Genomic DNA, 26559 nt, shown 5'->3' with positions numbered 1-26559 from the left:
CCACTTGGGCAATATAGGCTTACCTGGTCAAGGACAGCCTTATCTCCCTTCGTTTGGGGGGGGTGGGTGGGGGGGGAGGGGGGGGGGGTGTAGGAAGGTGGATATCTGACTAGGGTTACCCCCAACTTTTTGCCTAGTGTCTAGCTGGTTTTTCGACTTAGTTGGCCTGAGATCCTGCCATTCAGGATCTCAGACTATCTGCTCTCTCTTTAAAATGGACTCCATGTACCCTAGGTGCATAACCAATTGGAACTAGATCACCCTGTGAGCCCCCTGTACCAGTGTACACTAGGTACCCAGGGCATTGGTGTATCTAAGGCCTACCAGGGGCTGAAGCATGTATTATGCCACCCCTGGCCTGGCCTAGCAATTTGGCACAACTGGCTGATCACTCAGCTGGGGTAAGTTGGTGTAACCACCTCTTACTCAGGTGTAGTATACCTATACCTAACCTTAAAAAGGACACGTTAACCTATAAGTCACTCCTATGGCAGGCCTTAACAATCCTGAAGGCAGAGTGCTTGGTTCCATGTGACATGGTGCTCTGGCATGAGCTGAGCCTGTCTGCAGTGGTCGGAACAACTTCCTTCTACCGTTTCCAGATGTCGTCATACCATATACTCTTAAGTGCATTATGAACCTCGCGGTTAAATGCTATCTTTGGTTTGGCTTTATCAAAACATGTCGAGTAAGGTGTCATACGAATTGGAATACTAACCCCTCGCCAATTCTGGCGACGGGGTTAGCATTCCACCCTTCTAGAGGGACACGACATGTACAGTACCTGAAACCCGGGTAAAATCAGACATAGCCTCAGCTCCACAAAATGGACGCTGCCACCACAGACACAAGTCTGCCCTCCTGCTGCTGGGAGTCCTTCCAGCTTGGGAGACGTGGACAAAGGGTTTCCTGCCAGGGGAGGTGCGTGCACCACCCCAGACAGGATTTTGTGTATTGGTCAGGTAGGGCTTGAATGGAATCAGACATGCCTGAGGCTCACAAGGAGCCTCGGTGCATATGCCAGTTCAAACCGGCCCTGGGGCACACCAGCCCCGGACCTGGGGCGAGCTGGACAAAGGATTGGGGGTGTAACCACCCCCCTTCCTGGTCCCACCCTTAGGGAGGGACCTAGCAGGTAGTCCGGCCCCTAGAATCCGCTTAAAGGTAGGAGCTGTGTCCTAAGACTTCAGACATCCTGGAATCAACTTAACTACAAGAAGAAGACGGTAACTTCGACGCTCTGCTGCACAGAGGACAGAAGGAAATCTCCCCTATGGTCAGGGAGTGACCATCTTGCTAACGCAAGCACCAACCAGCTACTCGACGTCTGCTTTGCCGCCGCCTCCTGCCGGAACCCGAGCCCAGAGCCCGACAAGAACTGGACCTCCAGACCTCTCACAGCCCGATCCACAGTCCCTGCAAAGAAGGAACCCGTGGAGGCACCGAGACACGTGGAACCAGCCATCTTGAAAGACCGACGACAAGCTGCAAGCGCGACAACAGAGGCTCCCTCCAAGTTGTGCTTTGGGTCCTGAGAAGCCCAACATCCGAGCAGCATCTGCACCAAAGGTGAGCCCTCCAGCATCTCCACGATCTGCGTGGGGCCCCTCTGCACTTTGCATCTCGACGTGCCTGCCCAGTCCCTGGCCCGTTGGCTAGTGGCCATTTTGGCGACCTGGTTTGAAAACTACGACGCTGGTCTGGTTGCTCCAGACTGGCCCCTGCTTCCCTCCAAAGGAGCAGCCCCTCTGACCTTGCTGGTCCGAGTAAACAGCTTTCTTCATTCTTCACGACTTCTGCTTTTGCCAAGGCTTGTTTGCTTCCTTCGAGTCGCTGACACCGCCGACAGCGAGAGCCTGCGTGGGACAGCTCGTGAACAGACTCCTGGACGTCGTCGACCTTCAGGGACCACGTGGCTGCGGAGACAAGCTACACCTCATCACCTGTTTGCACCCGACATCGCCTGGTACCTACCTGGTGCCACGCCGGTCACTGGCTAGTGACTGTGAACACTGTCCCCCCTGCTTTCAGGTCTTCTACAACTCCGATCCACCCTTGGATCCACCGCATCTCTTCTGGACCGACCGCCTGCAGCATCTTTGTCATCAGGCTCCATTGAACAGATAGACGAAACCCGACGCACTTCGAGACATATGCACCCGCTTCCTGTGGGTGAGGTAAAGCTGGCACTCCGGTGCCCAAGTGTAGAGAAACATCTCTAGTGCCTGTGTTTTAAATCTTAAGTTCGTAGTCCATCCAGAAGACCCTTCTAGCAGTAACTTTTGAACTTTTACGCACCCATTGAAAACCTATGGGAGCCCGCGTGTAACTTTCCTCACTGCACACGCGACCCGTGGACCTCCTGGTCACTAACTGACGTTAGCTCCTTGTAGGCCCAGCGATTCTAGAGGCCCTAGGCCTTTTCCCTTTCCTAGTCGTGGTACTTATACCACTATTTTAGTATATGGTTTGAGTGGCCACCAGGGCCCATCCATATAAAGTGCAACTTCTGTATATTGTAATACTTTCTTGTTTAACGATTTGTGCTCCTGTGCTCATAAAGAGTCTAGGGGATACTTTGAGTAATAAATACATATATATTTTGAATATATATCTGTGTGGTGTCCTTTCATTGGTATAAAGGGGGGTTACATATGGTAAAACAGCTTGCTTAACACGCTTTAACGAGTTTAGCCTCAAAGACTGCTTAGCCTACGCTACCACTAGGGCAGCTAGTCCGAAAAGGTTGACTTACAACCACACCATAAGGGTTGCTTGGCATGGTACAAGGTGGTCACTTTAACTAGTGAACAGCATATACCAGGCCAACTTCTCACAGTCTGTGATTGTTTTACTAACTGTACACTAAAACAGAACATTTAGAATGGGCCCCCTACACCTGTATTCATGGCACTGGAAAAATGGTTTACTTAAGTTTATTTTCAAAGACTCAAATGTCAAGTCATAGTCTGTCTACTAACCTAGACTGCCCAATAAAACCTGGATTCTATAAACTCTGATTCTGCAGAGGACATGGAAATAAAATGTGCATGACTGCATGTTTTTCTTTGCTATGAATACCCTTTGTTGAATTTTGACATTGCTTATAAGAGCACTTCCCACCAGCTATCTCTAAATTCTAGCGACAGCCACGGTCATGGCTTTTAAAAAGACACTGAACATTATTTGTTCTGTGTGATGCTATGAGCTCAAATGAAGCAACGCTAAAATGACATTTTTGATGTGGTCTTTTGTTGGAAAACTCTTGCCTTGGGTCACCACACACTCTACATTATGAAATCTTAAAATCTTGTCTCATGCATGCTCTTGCCATTTGTTGGTGATTACACTTATGTGGTGCGGAAATATGAAGGAAGCTTCAGAACGGCATCTGTGCTTAGTCATTTACAGTATGTTTTATTATAACCACATTAATGGAACTATTAGGAAAGCAAAAAGTAATCAAACTCTCTAGAATTACTGCATTGTGAGATCTGTGGCAACATGGCTTCACCAAAAAAAGTCGCATCTGGCAAACCTATATGAATTCTTTGAATTGGTGGCAGGGGAAACAGATCATGACGGAACAGAGGGCACAGTGTATATAGAACTGTGCACAATAATGGGTGATATTTTCAGTGGTCATGGAAATATTGATTCAAGTCAGATGAAAGACTACATTGCTGTTTGCTGCAAGATACCTGATGGGAGTGTGATGGAAGTGAGGGGCCCCGTGTGTGGGGAGAGAGATTGTGTGGGCATGCTGCTTCCCATAATGTGGTGGAGACAAACGTGCACAACTGTGTACTGGAGTCCATGGTGTTTGTTTTTTAGGGAAGTTGAACCATTGGTGCATGACCATTGGTCGATCATCCAATTCTGTATGCGACCCAGTACTAGGCGGGCTATGATTTTTTGTACTGCATCTATGAGACTAATCGGCCGATAATTGGCCGGGGCAGAGTGATCACCTTTCTTGTAGATCGGCAATATCTCCGCCCCAAGCCACGAGTCAGGGACCGAAGCCCAACCGCAAGGCCATTAGCTAGCATCGTCAAGTACGGGACCCATACTTCTTGCTCTTGTTTAAATAAATCAGCGAGGATACAGTCTGGTCCCGGGGCTTTGCCACTCCGAATACTTTTTAATACAGACTTCACCTCGCAGGGAGTAAATTCCAAGGGGGTTCCAAATACAGGGAAAAATGTAATAGAAGCGGGCTTATCGCTGACCTTGAACTGCTCCTCAAAATACGCCACCCACTGCTGGGGCTCGACATGAGTAGTGGGCCGCATATCAAGGGGGCGATTGCCCCATTTAAGAAGGTGCCAAAATTGAACCATATTACGACCGTCACAAGCCTGGTATAAATCCCTCCAACGGTCCTCATCCCAATTTTGCTTTGCCTTTAATTGGGCGAGTTTGTAATCAGCCCTGCATTTTTGGATGGGTACAGGTAGCCTGAATTTAATGGCCTGAATCATAGCACTTTGGGCCTTTCTACAATCTTTATCATACCAGGAACAAGATCTCAACTCTTTACCTTTGTCTGTAGGTGGTAGAACTCTTACAAAAAAAGATTTAAGTTCTGTAAATAGTGCATTATGGATGTCCCGAATTTTACCCTTAATCTCTTTCTGAGACTTCAAGCAGTTGAGTGTTACCATAGTATTACTAACCAGGTTCCTAATTGAAACCCGTGTATCCTCACTTGTAGCGATCTTAGGCCATCGCGCCCTTCTTTGATCATTAGTTAGAATTACATCTACAGATGCAGAAGCATCATCGGTCATAAAGGAGCTAGTAAAACTATTATCGTTAATGGATAGGACGAGGGGATTATGGTCACTTTCTACTCTACTTGTTACCACCATACCAACAATAAGAGGCCACATCTCCAAGTTAACTAAAATATAGTCAATACGACTACCAGTTCTGCCATTATCAAAAGTCATCCTCCCTAGCCTATCTGACTTAGTTCTCCCATTAACGGCCCTCAAGCCCATGTTTAAACATAAACCCTTCATATACAGGGCAGCTTGTGTCCATTTCCTTATGATAGTCAGCTCCAACTGGGGAACACCCCAAAGAGAGTCCTCAACCTCGGTTAGATCCCCTCTGTCCGCACCCAGAGGCTCAAAACAGGTGTTGAAGTCCCCAGCCACTAACTTATTAATGGACTTCTTTTCTGTCCCCAGGAGGCTCTCCAAAAGTAAACAAGTTGGAGAACATCTCCCACCCGGGAGACCCCTCACATAGATGTTAATGATGAGGAGATTAAGGCCTTTCGTTGATTGAACCCTAGTTACCAATATATCTGGGCTATCAATCGGAACCTCTACCACTGCGACACCCTCACATTGGCGAACCCACGTGGTCAAACCACGCATCGGTCTACCCCAAAGGCCCTTGACCGCTGGTTTAAATTTTTTTTAAAAACCTGTACGAAATAGGGGGACCATTGCCCATGTCTCTTGAAACGACCATATGTCTATGTCGTCAATAAAACTTGCCCAGTCTGGTATGTCTAACCTAGATACCAAGCCTGCAATATTCCATGAAGCAATTTTCATGAAAGAACTAGCAGGACTAGATACCACCACTGGCAGGGCTCTTTAGAGGGGTAAGCTTAACAGACCCTAGGAGGCTGTGAAGTAATGGAGGTGATACCCAGACAATGAATTTCTCTGGGGATCGATGACATGGCACTATCCGAACCCGCTCGACAAAAAGGAACCGAAACCCCAGGTATTTTCGGCTGGGAATGGTCAGAGCTGACCCTACGTCAATCGTTTTCCTCCAGAGACGATAAAATATCAAAACGATTAAGTGTTGGAATGGGCTGGATAGACCATGTGGGAATACTCGGCAAGACCCGGCAATCCCTCTTGGGCTGGGTTCTTCCTGGCTTTTAAAAAAAACGTAGTGGGAGAATTTTAATCACATTGGGCACAGTTGGCTGTTGAGAGACAGCGTCAAGAATATATTCAACCAGAATCGGAGACCTGAAACTCAGCACCACACAGTCACCTGGTAGGGACTTATGAGACTGGCCAATCCAATAAATAGGCCTCACCATTTTAAATTCATCAAACAAGGCCTTACTGTTCCCTAGTCTTTTCCCAAGGTAGTGCAAGGATTTATTCTTAAGGTTAGACCAATGTTCATGGGTCCCAACAGTGAGAGGTGGAACATTTGCTAAGATTATAGTGTAAGGGGTGGCTTCCGGGGGAAGGTGCAAATTGGGAAGTGTGTTATGAACCCCAGCTCCCTCCTCCTCATTTCTTACCCTATTAACTAGTAGAGGCCGGCTTTGCTCAGCAAGGAGATTGGTACCCCTTTTAGAGACCACCTCCGTTGTTAAAATTTGGTCCTTCACATCCCGTCTGGAAAAATTAGCTGCCGGGGCCCTAGTTGTCATAATGGATCTAACATTACAGTCCTCTATGGTTACGCTATCAGCCATTTCCCCATTCGACTGTGATAGTAACCTTACATCAGGAAACTTAATACTATTGAATTTAGCTTCAATCAGGTCTAACCTCTCTACCACTAGATCTAATCGTAAAACGGGTTGAATAAGGGCAACTAGCTGATCGTTAAAGCTAGCACTTCGGGAATCCAGGAGGGGCTGAATCATAGACTGTGTCAGTGGTCTACCCTTAGAGTCAGAACCCTTCCCTTTAGCTAGAGTCCCTCCAAGCTCTGGTTGGGCCATCAATACAGTTTGCTTGCTAACACCTTGCCCTTTTCTTTTTGTACTAGGCGGTTCTCTCGTTTTCCCTTTAAGCGCCATCCTCCCTCTCGTGGTAACCCTAGATGAACTCGGTGTACTAACACTACGTTGGGACGTATCATGAAACCCCGTTGTAGGTGAGATAAGCAGGGAAACAGGAGGGGCACTGTCATCAATACATGGATTGGTGGAGGTAGATAAAACTACCGGGGGCTGGGCACAGGTCAATGATAAGGCAGGTTCTAAAGAAAGTCTACGTTCGACAGCTTGGATCTCTTGATTCAATGCCGTCTCTGCGCTGATTAAATAATCGTCTAAAGTCCCCCCCACCCTGTCACCAGCCTTCCTCTTAGTCATGTTAAGATGAGTACCAAAAGACCCACTATAAACATATACAACCCACTTACGTTTAATACAAACTTAACAACCTACAACCGGAGAATGGGAAAACACAAAATAGAACAAATCCCAGTACTATCTCTAAAAATACGTATGAATAGGCCCATCAAGGGTGCAAATACCACTGTAACCGAATCTTGTCACGAATATCAGTCCAAGCACATAACCATCAGCTTAGAGAGTAGGCCCAGCCCAGCCTCTTCCTGCCACTGACGGGCAAGGACGGGCCCGCCCTTGGCCCGGGCAAGCCCGCTCCCAATATTTATTGTCCTCTGCGACCTCTAGTGACGCTCGACGTCAGCTCGCACAGCCCCCTGGATAATATAGGCGATGCACAAGCCGTTTCCCTCACGGCGGGATCAGGAGAAACAGGCAGCAACACTGGCGGGAGGATTAGGAGTTAGAGCCCTCCAGTTGTTCCCCTCACGGCAGCAGTAAGATCAGATTTGAATTTGGTGCGTCCATTGGTCAAGCTTCAGTACAGGGGCAAGGAGAGAAATCTACGTGTGAAAGAATTACTAATCAGGTGATGGAAAGGCTGCAAAGGTACCTTTTTTTTTTTTTTTGTTAAAGTTTCCAGTTAGGGGAATCGGTCCCCTGGACCACTGCACTTCCTCTCGCCTCAACACACTTCCCTCCTGAAACAGGTGACACCATTCAGCGAAGGGGAAGGTGGCCCACGGGGACACATTGCCCTTACTTGACAACTATTTTGAGGAGTCGAAAATTGATTTAAGATTTGCAACTGTAAAAGAGCTTTGTACATCTTGCCCTACGTTCCCCACCAAAGGGCGCTGCACAGGAACTATAGGGTCTTTGAACATCAGAACACTGACATCCGCACATACAGCAAAGGTCCGCTACAATGCTCTGCCTGACCCAACCTCTAACAAATATATTGAAGATATCGGTTTCCTTTTATCACCACCTACAACAAATTAGACAGATACTCCCAGCTTCCTTGGGGTTTTTCCTCAGAGATTCACCAATGAATCCTTGTTTATTACGCAAGTCCTTGTAATGCCAATAATGAGGCTCAGTATTAAAAGACACATTTAAACACCTTGAGAGGGAAGAACCTTCTTTTTCCGGAATGACACCTTTCCTTCTCTACAAATTCCTTGGTTAAATCACCTATTTTCTTTGACAGGGTTTTCATTTTTCTAACTTACAAATTTAGAAGACTCTCACAGGGAATACCTTGATTATCATCTCAGCAGTCCACAGCATGGCGTATGCTGTCTATAGGCATGTCTTTATGGTAGGGCTGCTAAATTGATGGAAGAGGGCACCTGGAGACACACTGTGTGATCATCTCCTTTTCCTTACCTCCTCCACCACCCATTCCTGAGGTTACCTTGACTTCACCATTTACATTCTATACCATAGACCAACAAGCTTCCATGCCGACATACTCTCTGCTTATTCCTTTTTCCAAGGAGCAAGCCTTAAGGGGCGAATAAGCATATTGTGGCTCCTGCATGTGTCTATGTAGGTTAGTGCCTAAGACGTTCTTCCTTCAAAAATCCATAAAACAAGGATGATGCCAGCAGCCCTACTACTTTGCTCTTTGAAACTGCCTGGATGACTCAAAGGGTACCTCTAGCATAACAATTCTATATCCTTCAATCCGTACAGCCTATATTTGTCATGTCAAAGCTGCCATACAAAGGAAAACAGGTATTGAGAGTAACTATCAGCAGTAGAGACTTGAGTTACGATGAAAGTAGCAAATGAGGAATAACTAGACAGTCTGGCGCCAGGACATGTACAATTCAGCATTCTTGATCAGGGATTTCACATGCCTAGTCAGACAAAGACCCAGAGACAGATGCTTTAGAGGAGATAGCTAAAAGTCAAAGAATCCCTCACAAAGGAGAAAAGTCCAAGTGAAGCAGAAAATTCCAAGTGAAGCAGAAAACAAAGCAAACATCAGCTCTTCAGGAGTTGAAATCCACAAGGCCTAAATACCCCTCGAGAATCTATCAAGCACTTTGTTTAAACAAAACACAATTACTAATAAAAAATGATGACCAAAGACAGAGAGCCGCTAGTCATCATTGATTACGAGAAAGCAACACACGCTATTTCTGGCATGAAATTCTAAAAATGTTAATATCAGATTGGACAAAAGAGAAAATAGAACTCCAACCTAAATTGATGCATTAACTAATAAGGAAAAATAATATTTAAAGTTACCAAGCAGTAAATTACCAGGGCACAGGACAGAATGCTAGGAGCAATCTCCTCATCTACTCTTGAGCAGAAAGTTATACAAACATGAAATGCTTTCTGCTCAAAACTGAACTGCCCTCGGGTTCCAAAAGGGATCCCTTTCATAACACGGAGAGAGTACATCGGCTCAAAAGAATATCCAACAGTAAGCGTGTATGTGCAGATGAGGAACAGTATTCTTTTTTTATCGAACCATAAGTTAATAAATATGTGCTGCCTCATGCAGGAGAACCTAAGAGACCTTACAGTGATTTACATGTCAAAAGTGAAGGAGGAATCCTGGCATACAGGATTACATGAAGACAAGGAATTTCAAACCTATAACATCTTAGAAGATTATGCATCTAGACTGCTTGGGAATCTGTTGAGGAACAAGAAACAGAGTAGAGTGCATTGGTGCAGAGTGCATTGGTGCAGAGTGCAGCGGCAAGGAGTACAGTAGTGCAGAGTAGAGTGCAGTGGCGTAGAGTGGTGTAGAGTGGTGTAGAGTGCAGTGGCGTGGAGAGAAGTAGAGTGGGCTTGTGTAAAGTGCACTGGCATAGAGTGTTGCAGAGTATAGTGGCCCAGAATTCCACTAAGTACAATGCAGTGGTGTACATTAGAGTGGTGCAATGTAGGGTGCAGTGGTGCAGAGAAGAGTTTTGTAGAGTAGCATGACATACAGTTCAGTGGCATAGAGTGGTGCAGAGTAGAGTGGCGTAAAGTGCAGTGGTGTACAGTGGGGCCGAGTAGCGTATAGTGGCGTGGAGCGGTGTACAGTGAAGTGCTGCAGAGTGCAGTGGCGTTGAGTGCAGTAAGCAGAGTAGAGTGGCAAAGAGTGCAGTGTTGCAAAGAGTGCAGTGTTGCAGAGTAGAGTATCATAAAGTGAAGTGGTGGAAAGTGATAGAGTGCATTGGGTGAGAGAGCAGTGGCGAAGAGTAGATTGTTTCAGAGTACAGTGAAGTAGCGTAGAGTGCAGTGGTGCAGGGTAGAGTGAAGTGGTGTAGAGTGGAGTGGAGCAGAGTAGAGTGCAGTGGCATTCAATAGAGTGGCATAGAGTAAGGCCGTAAAGTGGTTTAGTGTATTGATTTCTTTTCTTCATATTAAAATATTGGTTTCCAACAAACTTCAGAAAACAAAAAATGTGCTTCTTTTTTGCTTTGCTAATTCTGCAATATTCTGAAATACTTTTACAATTCATTTAATTGTTGTTGTGTGCTAGAAAATAAAACCTTTCCTCTAACCCCAGTATCCACCAAGATTGTCAAATAAATCCTCTCACTTCGAAGTCAGAGAAAGAAAAGTAAACACAAAGCTACTTCGGAAGATAGAGCCTGATGTTTGACCTCTGACTTTGAATGCACAGCAAATGTGACAAAATAAGAACAAGATTTACAGGCCTGTTTACAGAAAGGAGCACTTGTGGAAGAATACAAGGAGAGGTAGTGTGAAAAGGGAGGAGGGACAAACTGAACTTGGACAGGCTGAAACAAATCAAGCCAGCAAATAGAAAGACAGAAATAGAGTTACAAATCACAAAGTCAAATGGTAAGCAACAGGCAGAATGCTTTCCCTGGGAAGCTTTCTGAATGTCCCCAAGATGTCGTTAGCAAGCCAGACAGCTGCGCTGTCTCGTAGGCTTTAACCTAAAAACTGCTTCACACCTCTAAAAACATGGATCTGTTCACTCATTCTAAACCCTATGAATAATGAACTCCTACTTATGTTCATCTCCTGCAAGAACAAAATTGAACCATAGATTGTCAACTCACTGAACCTCAATGGCTTCTCTCTCACACCCTACTCTACACATACCTATTAGAATCCTCATCCCACATATGATTAAGTGACCAATGTGGTACATTTCTAACAACATGCTCGTAAATTCTCCACCTAATCTCACCTAACCAACTCAAAATAGTCGTTCAAATACTTGATTTCAGATTGTACTTATAGAATGCCATACTGGTGTGTGCATTCAACATCCATTGCTCCACACAAAGCCATCCTCCACAACTACACATGTTAATTCTGCAAAGAAATCCAAGACATCATCCTCTTACTTGGATACCTCAATTAGCTCCTCATTGTGCCAGAATAGAACTGAAAATCAGTTCTCTAGTTCACAAAGCCGTCCACAATGGCAGGTCAAAAACTGATTGCTGAGAAGATCTCTTGAGTTCCCTTCCTGAATGTCGGTGGGAGAGATGCCACAGTGGCACTCTGAAGAGGATAGTGTACATGAAAGATATCACATGACTCCTTAAGATGGCTACAGTTAGAAGGAAAACCACTAAAGGTTTAAAAAAAGAAACTCTCAGCAAACTAGTAGCTCAATAGAAGATTAAGTGATCGGCAAGGCACCCAACTCCCCCACAACATCAAGGAGGAGAAAAGAGGCACACATTAATCCAGAGTTTGATTAATTTGAATACTCAAAGACAGAAATTTAAAAAAAGATTGCTAGAAGACAAAATTCATGGACAAAAAATACAAAGGGGTAATGAAAACAAAATCTGTGAACAAATGTGCTGCAACATTTTAATCTCTTGAGCCCCTTCTTATATATGCTTTAACAGGATCTGACTCGAACATCACAGCAAAAGGCTACTGTATCTTGGATTAGGAATGTCAGAGAGCATCCTATGGACACACCATTATCTTGGAAAAAATGTATATAATGAGTGTCCATTCCTGGCATTAATGGTGTTTGTTTGTAAGGAAAAGAAGAATCTCAATTTTGACATCCTTTGCACCACAATGAATTCTGCAGTTCCGTCCCTACTCTTTATGTTTAGTGCTGCAGGTGACTCATGAAAGTCCCCTATGAGTAACCGTAAGCACAGATATGCCAGAGCAATCCAGGCAGGTAGGATATCTAGCAATGAGCTACACATGCATCCAACAAAGCGCTATCAGACAGTGCATGGAGCTTTCTCAGGTGATTCTTTGTACTGCTCTTAGTACTGCTCTGCACACACATTTTGGGTTAAGCGCAATACATCACAATTTAGAACTTCTACTGCCTAAAAATACTTATTTTCAGAAACAGCTACATTTACATGCAAATCTCTTAACCCCCCCCCCCCCCCTCTCCGCCAAACTAGCAGAACCTAACTCCACGTACTTACTGTTTTTGGAAGGCAACCAAAAGGTCTCTTATGCAGACAACTACTCACCTAGAATCCACTTGGCGGTATAGGGTGTCTGCATCAGTTTGGTCATCTCAGTCGAAAACTCCCTCTGTCTATGCTTCTCCAATTGTTACCCTTTTCATGTAACTCTATTGTTATTTGTAAAGTGCCAAAACACCTATTAGTTCAGTTGTGCTATACATTAAAGAAAAGTGAAGATAGTACGAATATCAAGAAGCTGATATAAGGATGAACACACAGCGGACACAATCCATGATGGTCTTGAAGCTCCATCTTCAATTTCACCTAGTGAAATTCAAACCATGTGCTCAAGGCTGTCTAATAATTAGGAATGGCACAAGAGTTAGATGAGACATTGTGGATTGGCCCATCTCAAGGACTTAATAAAACAGGAGTGAACGGTCAATGAGAGGACTGCCTCAAGAATGGAGGATAATACCACTGGAGAGTAATTTGGAAGAAAAGGACACACTGATCGCCCAGATGGCAGGAAGAATATGATGGTTTAGTGAATTGTATTATCCATTGTATGGATTATCATGCAGAAATGGCTTCATAATGTTTGAAGTCAAACAGAAAAACAAATTGCTTGGTCGAAAAAGTGCAAAGAAATATCGAAATTTGAGGAAGTACTGGGACAAAGCATCAGGCGATAACGCAATAGCATTGATACCTGCTAACTATTTTCAGAGATTCGGTGAATTAAGAACTGAAGATATTAAGAATATGCAATGCGTTACCTGTTGAGTTCTACATAAAGATACCCAATAGTATCACAGATTACATGCAAAATGGGTTTAACACAGTCAGATCTGAGGGAACGCTAACCCACACTAAAAATATTCACCCATTGCACTCTCTGATAAGGAGACCATGTATTATTGAGTCCCTTTCTGAACATGAAGACATGAGTTTTGACAAAGAGTTTGGCTAATAGACTGTTGGTGATTACTCTGTGGAGGTTACCAAGCGGATAGTGGTCTTACCACTGGATCCAGAGAAGGCATTAGACTCCGTTTTCTTTTCTTGGTGCTGGAAAAAAATGGCTGTGATCTATATTTTTATGTCATGCACCTGGTAATTGTACACCAATCCAGCAGCAAGAATACAATTTAACAACACTTTATGTAGGCAAATTAGGAAAGGCGATCAAACAGGGATGTCTGCTCTGCCTATTATTTTTTCCTATGGCACTGAGCCATTTCTGGGTTGGGTGAGAACAGATAGCAGATCCCCAAGGTCCCCAATTTGGGATGACAGAATCTCTCTGTAGGCTGATGTTTTACACCGTGTAGATGATCCTGGCAGAGTCCTGCATCAACCGATGTACATATTTGGCGTATATGGTAGATACTTCAGAATCAATATTAACTGCCCGAAATCCTGCATATTTCTGTTGACTGACTTGTCGCTTCACTCTACATATGTTCCACTTAGAGTGAAAGTCCAATATTTTAAATATCTGAGAATCTGAGTTTCGTGGGAGTGGCATGAGTTTTCCAACAGACAAGCTGTGACCTGTCCTGCAGGGATTTGGTGAAGATGCAGCATGATGGAGCTTCAAGCTGGACAACCTCCTCCAGGCTTTGTTACAGAATTGTGGAACACAATTAATTTCATTGGACATTCTTAGTTAGAGTTCCTACAAAGGTGGGATCTCACTGCCTGAAGTTAGGAAGCCTAATACAGACACAAACTGGCAGTCTACATTTGCAACTCAGACTAATTGTGGCTTCACCAGTAACAAAGATAAAAAGAACTGGGAGATACCCAAACATTGTATATGGTGGGAAAGCAAATTGTACACAACAAGAAGAAAAAGAGAAAGTGATTATAGAATGGCAAAAGGCCATGAAACATATGGGCTGAGCATGCCTAGTAGTGAGGGCAATGCCACTGCCACCTGGAACCCAACTGTGGAAATTATAGTCTTTGCTAAATGGGACCAGAAAAGCATATCCACCCACGTGGATAAAAGAACGGATTCTGTCTTTTAAAGAACTGAAACTAGAATATGATCTAGAAATATAGTACTTTAGATACACATGAGGCCTGTAATAACAAAACGCATACTATTTGACACAGCAATGCCCGATAATTTAGTGTGTCAGATCCTTAAACCACAAATGTCTAAGATATACAGGACATTGGTCAATAACACATCATCAATGCTAGATCATTTGAAACATGGGTAGAAGAGAAATGTGATTGTTTTAGAAGAGGCAGACTGAGAGGGGAACTGAATGCCCCACGAGGCATCAACAAGGACTAGGTTGTGGAGTTTCCAACTAAAAATCACCCAGAAAATATTTTACACAGGGGTTCAGGTGAACCAGAATGTCAGTAACATACAATACTTAAAAAGAGGTCAGCAGAAAGGCATGCTCTATCAGAAAATGTGGTCATGTTTTCAACTTTTATGGTGATACTTGAGTAGATCGAAATGTCACTAAATACCAGAAATCAATATAGTGTTGTGCTTTCAAACAAACCGAGACACAAAAATGAGGAAACCTGATCAATACAAGTTGTGGGAACTGGGGCTGGTGAATGGAGGAATAAAGAACAATTTGCAATGATGGGGTTGCCTCCATGATCTAGTAAGACAACTAGAATCTAATGTATCCAAGAAAATGTTTAACAATGAACCTAATTTGTGGCCAGCTGAGCTCGAATACTGTGTTTATATTGGAGATTATGCACATTTTGCATTATTGCATAGTTGTGAAGTATGTGAAACATACAGTAAGTAAACTGTCCATTTGCTTGTCGAGAGGTTATTCCTTTGTTTTTATGTTCAGCCCAAATTTTCATGAAAATTGGGTCCCAAAGAACTCTGCGATTTTGCACACCAACTGCCCTACGACCCCACCTGCCTCTTATCCTGTGACTGATGTTCTAATTAGTCGCAACACAGAATGCCCTTTTCCAGTCGGAAGCAAAGCTGTGTCATTAATATTTATGAGACAAGAGTCATACGGAATGCAGGGATGGAGGCCTTCAGTGAAGAGCAGACATCCATCAGTACTCTGGCAACACCAACTTTGTTTCTGAAAGTTGGCCCTCTGTCCCTTGAAGGTTCAGGGGCTGATATTAAAAATAAAAGCTGGCATTTAGTCATTTGCATTGGGGTGAAGCCACCTTTCACAAGCGTGAAGTTGCTCAGAGGCACAAATCTGACTTTAAGAATACCTTACCAGCCAACTTCAGAAGTCAGTAACAGGCCACAGGTTTGCAGTTGTAATAGGAGTCATAAAGCATTGATACAAAGCATAGAAAATTGCAAAGGAGAGAGGGCGCCTATCACTTGCCCCCTATCCAATGCAATTACTTATGGGTCACAAAGTGAACTTTCAAAGTCAGAAACACACTTAGGACTATGGGAACGTCCTCTACCTGACAAAGGGAGCCTGACGAGACTCGAACACATTCAAAACGCAGCAGCTCATCTGGTATTAGGTCTCTGCAGAAGATCCTCAGTCTCGAAAGCACCGACGACCTTACACTGGCTTCCAGTAGCAAAAAGAGTCACATTCAAAGCAATGTTTTATTGCCACTAAATTTGGTGGAACTGCGGACCCAGTTACCTGCGATCTCTAGTCAGGCCCTATTGCCCATCACGTACCCTACGATCTTGTGGAACTCTACAGGATGGGCGGCCCAGAATCCAGAAAGCCAGAATGGGTGCTTGCTCTTTCAGATACTTAGCTGCTAAAGCTTGGAATGCTCTACCGATTTCGCTGAAAGCATGTGCAACTGAACAAACTTTCCGCAAAGAACTAAAAACATGGCTATTTGGGTCTATACCACAACTCTCAAGGCTGTCTTTTGATCTCTTCCGCGAACCTGGATGTCTTGTTTTTAGCAAGGGGACACACCGTCGGGTGTAACCAGGCGCACTATAAATGACATTACATTACATGTCCATTTCGCAATATGCTTTCTGAATATTGTGACCTGCATTTCTGGAGTAGTTATGCCTCAGATTTTGCAAATCGTAGACATTACAACCGTAAACGTTTAGTGAGCAGAAGTCCAAAAATCTAAAGGAATTGCAAAAAAATCTTTGCGGGACCCACAAACACTTAACCCACAACATGGGACAGCACACTCTGACCTGGTTTAATAAAGAATGAGGGCAAGAGAAAATAGAACTAAAATAAATATTGATGTGACCTGCCTAACTCAAGTCGATCAGAAATAAATACAGACAAATGGTTAAAAATAAAAGAAGGCTTAAGAAGGGAACTTTACTGGGCCACCAGGAACAAAGAATCTAGACTGGTTTGTAGGTCCATTGGCATTGCAGGCCCTTTGAAAAGTATAGAGGTTCGGTTCTCCCTTTGAAAGCTAGGATTATCCATCTGAGGCAACTTTTTGACACAAGCACAAGCCAGATTCTTCCAGCTGAAATAAATTCTTCAAGCAATTCTGACAGCCTGTCTGTAGTAGTGATCTACCTACAAAAGGCCACTTTTATTTATTTAAAAGACACACAATTGATGGACGAACTGCAGAACAAATCAAAACATTCACCCCCAGTCAAGAGATCTGGGTTAAATCCATCATTCTTTTGCTCACCATGCCACCCCAGTTTAGACCTGGCCATATGCAAATCAGTCTTGACCCTGTGCCTCATGGGAACAGTCCAGCCCGAACTGCCAAGCCAGGTCCTCCCTGGACCGGAAACAAGCATCCTAGGACCGGTTTTGGTATTTCACAGTGAGTTTAATAAATATGCTGTAATAGCAATTAGCTGTTTTTCATTTGGGTTTAAATCCCAGGGTCTGTTAATCAACCACCGGCTCTGAAAGATCCACTTTAGCTGCATGCCAAACCATCTAAATGAAGTACACAAACTGTGATGTCTGCAGTCCAGGCAATACATGGGGACAAGGTGCAATAATAAAACTTTGCAGTAATTTGCAATTCGTTCGTAAAACAGGAAGGTAGTGTTCATGTAGTAATCCACACCACTACTTTCGCCCTGTTGCATATTGACACAGGAGAGCTCCATGTCATTCCAGTCAGAAGGCTTTTCTGTAACAAATCTCTATCGTGATAGTCCCACTGGTTCAATGGAAGCAGATCATGACTACACTGTGGAAACACTAGGTTGCTACATAAAGGCAACTGACTGCACATCTTTCTTTTTGTTTTAGATGATCTGCACTCTGAACACTTCTTAGTATTGTTGTGGTGTTTTGTTACAATGTTTTGGAAAAGTGAAAAACTACTCAATGAAAGTTGCCAAATTGGAAGTGTAAGCAATTAGATAGAAACTACTGCATACCAAATGTTCAACTAAGAAAGAAAGTCAAAGCTTATGAAACATGGTGTATGGCGAAGCGTTACAGATGTTTTGCTGCCTTCTATATTCACAAAACTCCAAGGCATATGCACAAGTTACCAACAAGCTTCAGAACAGATAAATGTGTATTGAATTCACGTATATTTCTGGCATGCAAACACTTCCTAGGATGCAAAGACATTCTGTGTAAGCAGCAATATTAAATTAGAGGAAATAATGAAACATAATTTAGTCACTTTTTCACAGAAAATCATTTTCCTGTTTCACTTCCAATTGGCAAGAGGGGGCGGGCCATACTGTTTGGAAAAATTACTCTATAGGTATTTGGTAAACTAAAGCTGAAATTACCCAAGAATATCAAGGAGGACCTTCTACAGTAAAAATCACATAAGACAAACTAAAAACTCGAATGAAAACATGGAGTGTCTGTTATGTTTCTGGATAAACAAGATAAACATCGAGTAAAAGATTGATGAAAAAAAAAGGAATAAACTTTTGGATTAATTGGAACAAATTGTGGCATCTTTGTTATGCACCTATGAAGGATGTGCGTCCGGAATGGGGTGACACTTCGCCCCATTTTCTTTTCAAAACTAAAAACTCGACCATGGTGCAATACCCTCTTGATAGCGGGTGCAGCACCGAAATCTTGCCAAAAGATCAGTGTATGTGGAGATGGGGACTTTTTTTTTTTTAGACAAAATTATTTACTCGGATAACTGGAGAGTTAAGGTGCTGCCCTCCCACCACATTAGCATGGACTTGGCACCTAGATATGCACAAATCATTAGACAAAATACAGGAGACCAAGGCACTTCCTCGGATCATGGGGAGGGATTTACTAGGACGTACCACAGCTTACTGTTACTCTTTCCTACCTTGCACATCTTAATAAAAACAGACTGACTCCCAACAGTCTAGCTGGAAAAAGGAGATTCATTAAATTACAAATTGAAATGGTCACTGATCTCAGGCGCAGATGTATGAATTGTTATAACCGCCAACCTGAAACACATGCTTGTAATTTTACTTGGCCAACACACAGAGGTTTTTAAAAGGACAGTGGAGTGACAGACGCAAAAATGACCAAGGCCTGTGGACATTTATGCATGTGCTGGCCCTATAACAATTACAATGAGCTAAAAACCACCATAGTCAGTTACAGTGTCTGAGTGAAACTTAAGCATTCCAGCCGTCAATTTGTTCTTTTTTTCCATTTCCTCTTTAGTGACTACATACAGCACCACTCATTAACATCCTTAGAGACCTTAGGCCCTCCTTTCGTTCTTATGCTGAATAGACAATAATTTAGCTGCAGGTGATGGTACAACAAATCGGATGGATGCAGCCACCAGCGACACTATGCCCAACTCCACCATTGGATCCCCATTCTTCCTTCTTTCGTCATTCAACTGAACAGTTAGGATAAGTGTCTTGGTGACTCACATCATGAACATTTGATTTTGCCAATGCCCTTTGCCGTCCAACGTCACAAATATAGCACCCGTTAGAGCCGGAAAAGGTTCTTTCTGTGCACCACAGGCAGCATCAGAAAAAACCTGAAGGATAGTTGCTGTTACTCCAAGAATAAGGCCCTATTCCTGTCAAATCAGATCTTAATTTTAAGACTTCATAGGAAAATACTGTTAAGTTTACTTTGAACGATTATCATAGTCCATTACCATAAATAAATAGTTAGACAATAAGGTGGAAATTGTTCTTCCACTTGCACTTACATAGTAGGGCTCTGCTTCCCGTTCGGATACCTCGTCCTGGTATAATGTGAAGCAGGTCGGTATTCGTCCAAACCAAACATCTCGAAGCACATCTTTGTCATCTGTCATTATTCCAAGTAGCGATGCAGCACATATAGAGCAATTTATTCAACCCCCTGTCTAGGAAAGGAAAAAAACAAGTCAGGATCAACATGCACCTTAATGTTGCAGCAATCCCTTAACCATGTATGGGAAGGGGGGCATTTCTTACATTCTGACTCAAAAATATGAGACAATGTTTAGAGAACATCACTGTTCGGTAGGAGCTACAGTGTTTTTTGTGGGACTCAGACGACTACACAGATTTTGACTTTTAAAATTCTTATTTATTTTCAGCTACCTGTGTCAGCACAGCTACACCTGCAAATTGCAATAATAATTAAAAACAAGCCTTAGCAATGCCAACAGGTCTAGGACGTTGACCATCAGCCCTTTGGCTTTGTTGATTGTGGTTTTGCTTGTCATGGATTTTGCAAAACTTTATTGTTGGGGATGCCGATGGACCCTCATCAAAAACTGTCTAAAAGCAAATACAACTTTTTTGGTCTTAAAAAGCACACATTGCTATAATAGCTCTCAGTAGTTTATGTGTAGATGGGCTCCCGGCAAAAGGGCATCAGTGTAAGTCCACCTTTGACATGGGTTTCTCTGGTGGTGGACCCACGTGGGGATGCTTTACGGTTTTCATTCACCTCCTGGGTTAAAAAAAAACACGCCTTTAAAAGGGCCTTTACAAAAGCCATAATTGATAAGACTGACATTGATCTGCATAGGGGGTTTTATCCAGAGTTTGGGGATTGCATGGAGAATGATTTGACCCTACCCTTCCACTTTGTTTTTGGATTTGGGAGTAATGAGGATTGTGCAAGTAACCTCTGAGTGAATGATTACTGGCGAGTGTGAAAGTGTGTTTCCTTGTCGGGTGGGGGGTTCGAGTTCACAATCAAATTCTGTATTCTACTTCAGTTTATCAATTCTATATGTAGGCACTCCGTGATCAGCCAGGAGTAAAATAGATAACAATTGCCTGTCAAAGCATCTCTTCTTTCAGAATGGATAATTTTCTCATGAGTATGTGGTTCTTTTCAAGTCACAGTGCATAATTTGCTTAAATAAGACACCATCATTGCATGAGAATGCAAGGACCTCGGGATACTGGCGTACGTGCTTACTTATTCCTTTATGAATTAAGGGCACAACCATTATACTTGATACCAGTGTTGAGTCAATGTGATTACTTGGGGTGAAAGGGAGAGAAATGTATTGTTCTTGCCCATCGCAATGAGATGCAGTGGGGTTATCTCAGTGGATTCTTTTTCTGCACTACACAGTGATTTATTTACTTTGCATCTCTGGTGGTAACTAAATTGTTGAGCTTTGCCCTGTTCATGAGGTTGACTTTGGGCATTACTCACCAACAAACAATTAGAAAACGTGAGGACCAAGGCAATTCCATTCGACACAACCATTGGCAAAGCCAATAAGCCTGGCATTGGCAGCCATACATTTGGCTTTGTGTATGTTTGTTTTGTCATCTTATTTTTTTTTAACTGTATTGTTGGAGAAGTTTCTGGTCCCTCAACAATTTAAAACAAAAATAATTTGCTAAATCAAAAGTATTGATAAAGTCAAAAGGCTAGTGGCCAACGCCGGACCTATTGGCTGTGCCAATGGTTGTTTAATTATGCTGCCACCCATATCATTTTGTACATTTCAGAGTGGGCCTGCAACTTGATTGGTAATAGTCTTCATTCTCAGTCCATACTTAAAATTGTGTTACTTATTTTATTTTTAACAACTTGTAAAGCGCACAAATACCCGTAGGTGTCTCGGTGCTATGTGCTGAAAAGATAGGCATAGAGCTGGTAAAAAAGCCTAATGTTTGAAAAGCCAAGTTATTTCTCTCTCAACTACTAAAGAAATTGTTATACATTTTTTTCTCTTTCAGCCTCTCTACCTTTTGGATGCAAGTATGCACTGGTGAAAATTAATATCAGCAAAACTGCCATCTTCCTTCATTTTTATTCCACCAATTTGATTTTAATTTGAAGAAGCTGGACGGACATCAGACAGCAATTTTATGCGCCCAGCTCCTACTCTATGATCCCCCCTCCCATTCTCTTGTCCTCACTAGATGCCCATCTTTAATCCAGATCTCTCAACTCGACCACTATCGGCAGCTTTTATTCACACACACACACAAACCTATACCTCCTCCCACGCCTAGAATAGGACGACCGACAGGGAATCAATCCCAAGTATTATCAGACTTGCTTTCAGGACTGCACTGTCCCTGCACTGTCCCTGCTGCAATTCTCTTTCGTTCATCTTCACTGTGAAGCAGCATCCTGGTAATTGCAATCAATGCATACAAGGCCCTTTGTGGGTCACCTCAGGTGTTACCTGCAGCAGCCTTTCTTGGGTTAGATCGTGTGGAGAGGGCTCAGCGCTTACATGAAGTCCTTGTGAGCACAGAATAGGTGTGCTTGCAGGCACTTGTTAAAAAGGGCGACGCAGAGCAGCATTTTCTTACACCAAAGCTAGACCATGCAGGGAATGCAGATATCTGTCTGCTCGTCCCAGAGACATAGGAATATCACGTCTCTAGCAACTCCTATGCACAGCCTGGTTGTGCCAGCCTCTTCTCGCCATCTCCAAAACCCCATTTTTTTAACCACATCACAATGCGGCCTAGTGGTTGCACTTGGAAAGGAATACACAAGAGTGAGGAAGACGTGTTATGGAGGAACTGCAACACAGTTAGAATGTCAAGGTAAAAGATGGCGTCCAGGCAACAAGAAAATAGAGCAACAATAAGAAGGGCATACAGATGGGGAGTCAAAGAAAGAGCAGAATTACGCAAACGAGGAGAAGAGAAACAAAAGGAGATAATGACTAAAACATAGTAAAAGTCTGAATAACTCAACATACCAACAAGAAGAGAGTAAATACAGATAAAAAAATACGTTGGAATAAGGTTAGGATACATTTCTACTGTATTTTCAAAACGTAACACAGAAAAAGAAATCTTTCTTATAATCTACATCCATCAATCTAAACCCTCCCACAGAAGTAGACTGGGTTGGGGTAGCTGTTAAATTGTTGAAACATACACGCAGACTAAAGTGTGTAATTTATCTTCTTTAATTCATCAAGATACATCCAACAGTACAAGTTGCTTCCCAGCTTCTAAATGCCCGCAGCGGTCAACCGCTGCCTTTTTATCTCCCGTCCCACAATCAAAAATCTACAAGGCACGAGGTGCCCTACGGCCACATACACAACACGCAGCAGGTTTTAAATCATCGCACGCACACAGGACACGAGTGCAGAAAACCTTGCACTCGTGTTACTGTGTGCGCAAGAGCATTAGGGACCGAACGACGCGCGAGCGCACTCTCGTGCATTCAATCACATAAGAATACCACACATCTTCCCCCTTTTCCCCAAACAAATAATAATGGATAGATAGAATATTACAGAAATGTACAATGTTTACTTAAAGGACAGTCATGCAATTAGGACAGAACATAATCCTTCAATCTTGTTGGAAGATTTCGCACCATAGCAGTTCTTGGCATACAAGAGTAATCCACAACCACGGTTAAAGATGCATTTCTGAGTTTTTGCTGCGTGCACTCCTCCTCACCTACATCCAAGAACACATTGCCCTGGCTATTGCCTTGGACAAAATTACCCCCTTTAAATAATGACACACATCCAAAATTCCAAACATTGCCACCATCCACCCTGACAGCATTCTTGAATACTTCAATGACCTTGATGGGATCTGACCACCTGGAAGACCCCTTGATACCAACTCTCCCCCTTTTCACACGTACCATGTCTCCCACAACAACTCTCTGTCTACCTCCCACACTCTTCCTTTTACCTTTGCCTAAAGTATCTCTCATTTTGTTCTTATACTTTTCCACCCTATCGTGAATAGCCTTAAAATCAATGTCAGCAATGTCATTTCAATGCTTCCTCTCGCTCTTTAACCACCAAGGAACTAATCTGGTAATGGGCCTACGTCCACTTAGTAGTCCAAAAGGGCTTACTGAAGTCACAGAATGTGGTGTAGTTATCTAAGACAATAACAGACTGCAAGGCTTTTCTTCAATTCAATCCCCTTTCACTGACAATTGTATAGCTTCCTTGACACACGGTTGAAGCGTTCCACCTGACCATTGGCTTCGGGATGGAATACTGTTAGACGCCTATGAGCAATACCACACTTTTCTATGTACATCCTCATGTACTTCCTTACAAACTGAGGACCATTGTTAGTTACCACTTCTTGAGGAATCCCTTCCCTACAAAATACTTCATCCATAAATTCTCCATACATTCTGACGTGACTTCCTTCACCATCTTGATTTGCGGCCATTTAGAGAAATAATCAACCATTACTATAACACATGTTTCATTGCCAGGTAAAACTGCGAATGGACCAATAATGTCCACCCCCAACCTCCTCCATGGCCCACATGGTAATTCAACAGGACTAGGATCACAAGGTATGGGTTTTTGCAGTTTTATCACTAATGAAACACTTGGAACATCTCCTGACATGATGTTCCACAAACAAATCCACCCCTGGCCACCAAATATTCTCCCAAACATGTCTTCTGGTGCAAGAAATACTTAAATGGTCTTCATGAGCAATATCTACAATTCTACCTCCTAAATTGAAAGGTGGCACAAACTTGTCACCTCTGACAACAATGCCATTTTCAATTGCTAACTCATCATGCACCTTAAAGTAACTCAATAATTCACTTTATACCTTCCGTCCCTCTGGCCATTCTCTTCCAATATACTGCATAACTTTACTCAATACCCGAACTTTAGCAATTTCTGCTTTCCACTTGGCTTCTGGGGTGCTAGAACTGTACCCTACCAAATTCACTTCCTTAAACGTGAAAGCAACTTTGCACTCATCTTTCTCTATCTCAGCTTGCGCTTCACACAGAAGTGGAAGTCTGGACATAAAGTCCGTATGCACATTGCATTTCCCTGGGGCATACATACTACTATACTGGAAATTCAGCAACCTAGAAGCTAATCTAGCCAGCCTTGCAACATAGTATGTCCTCCACCAGGTGCCATTTTATGCACCAATGGTTTGTGATCGGTTTTTAAAATGAACTTCGAACCCCAAAGAAAACTCCTGAAGTGCTCTGCCCCCCCCCTCTCCCCCAAAGCACAAGCTAATAACTATCTTTCGATAACAGAGTAGTTCTTTTCAGCAACACGCAATGCACGGGAAAAATACACTACAAACCACTCCTTTCCATAGTCACATTGCATCAAAACTCCTCCTAAGCCACAACTACTTGCGTCAACCATAACAACACATTCCTTCCTAATGACAAATGGTTTAAGACATGGAGCTCCTACCACCATTTCCTTGAGGGCACTAAACGGAGTGGACATTGCTTCTGTCCATACGAATGTCGCATTTTTCTTTAAAAGACCTCTAAAAGGATCTACTTTTGGAGTGAAATTAGGAATAAACTTGGAGTAAAATTCCATGAGACCTAAAAATGCTACCAGTTGCTCCTTTGGATTGGAAATGATTGCCTTTATGATATTTTCAACGTTGCTGCGTTTGGGTTTGATTCCTGCACCACTGATGGTATGCCCTAAGTACTCCACTTCTTCCTCTCAAACTTACATTTTTCTACTTGTAAAGTTAATCCTTTGGAAGATAGAGCAGATAACACACTCCACAAACTTATCATGTTTCTCTTCATTTTTACCGAAAACCAAAATGTCATCTTGAAAAGCAACCACCCCCACCACTCCTTCTAAGGTCTCCTTCATCAACCTTTGTAAGACTGAAGCAGCACTGGCCAAACCAGAAGGCATCCACAAAATCTAAATAATCCTTCGGGAGTAATGATAGCGGGAAGATCTTTTGAACTCTCATCCAAACAAGCTTGATGGTATGCACTGGCCAAATCTATGCTTGAAAATACGCATGGACACGCTAAAGTAGCCACCATTTCATGGAGGTTGGGTAAGGGATGGGCATCCACCTATATTGCACTACTGAGGCTGCACAAGTCTACACAGAGCCTCAATTCACCTGAAGATTTAACTGATATCATCACCGGAGAAACCCAAGGTGAAGACTCAACTGGTTCAGTTATGTTTTTTTGCTTAGGTCCTTCAGTAACACTTTCAACTTGTCCATTTAAGTAAGGGGTACATTCCTTACCCTATGCCTCATGGGTAATGCTTCATCTCATAGCTTGATACAGGTGCTTGAATCCCTTGAATTCACAGAACCTGTCAATAAACACACATGGATATTCCATTTCTAACTTGTTGATGAAAATACAAGCTTTATCCATTTTCACTTCTCCCTCCTCCTCACAACTACTTTTGACAATGTAAACTGGAGGATCTGCTCTGAGGTCCAGTCTAATGCGCATTTCTTCCTGGTGAAGCCACCCTAACAAAGACTCTCCGTTCCTAGAAGCATACAACTTGCCACATGTGTGTCCACCTGAAGATTCTAAATTGCTCCAAAAGAGTCCCACTAAATCTATTTTATGTCCAGTGTATCCCCTAGGTGTTACATCAGGCAAAAATAGGATTTCTATTTGGCCATTTATTCTTTACCACCTCATAAGCTAAAACAGTGTACCATGCACAAGAGTCAACCAAAACTGGGATTGACACACCATCAAAATCAATCTCACAAGATAGAAATATTGTTATAGGTTTCCCATCGCTAATGTTAAGAATGGTGTTTGGAGAACGTTCCCACTCATCACATTCATCTTCTTCCGTTCACAATGGTTGAATCACATTTACTTTTCTAAAGGATAGAAATAGTACAGTAAGAGATCACATTGCTAGATAATGCAAGTCATGTAGTTGAAACAATAAACTAAAATAAGATAAGTAGTCACTGTATTCTAGATACTTTATCTGCACTTCTCTCCCTCTCCACTG

At 43.0% G+C, this 26559-nt stretch overlaps 1 protein-coding gene across 6 annotated transcripts in view; it reads right to left on the bottom strand.

The window, feature by feature from the left end:
* Window positions 1-26559, bottom strand: part of ATG5 (autophagy related 5) — a 443620-nt gene that overhangs the window by 400306 nt on the left and 16755 nt on the right. For 4 of the 6 annotated variants that reach the window (XM_085611241.1, XM_085611240.1, XM_085611238.1 and 1 more), the window contains exon 2: window positions 19552-19710. In XM_085611241.1, coding sequence (XP_085467367.1) covers window positions 19552-19659 — 108 coding nt within the window. In that variant the 5' untranslated portion in view covers window positions 19660-19710. The remainder of the gene's footprint in view (window positions 1-19551; window positions 19711-26559) is intronic. The other 2 variants (XM_085611242.1, XM_085611239.1) reach the window with 1 other exon arrangement.

The sequence above is a fragment of the Triturus cristatus genome, chromosome 6 (genome assembly GCF_964204655.1).
Source record: "Triturus cristatus chromosome 6, aTriCri1.1, whole genome shotgun sequence".
NCBI lineage: Eukaryota > Metazoa > Chordata > Amphibia > Caudata > Salamandridae > Triturus > Triturus cristatus.
The sequence above is the reverse complement of the archived record's forward strand: the minus strand, read 5'-3'. Positions and strand labels throughout refer to the sequence as shown.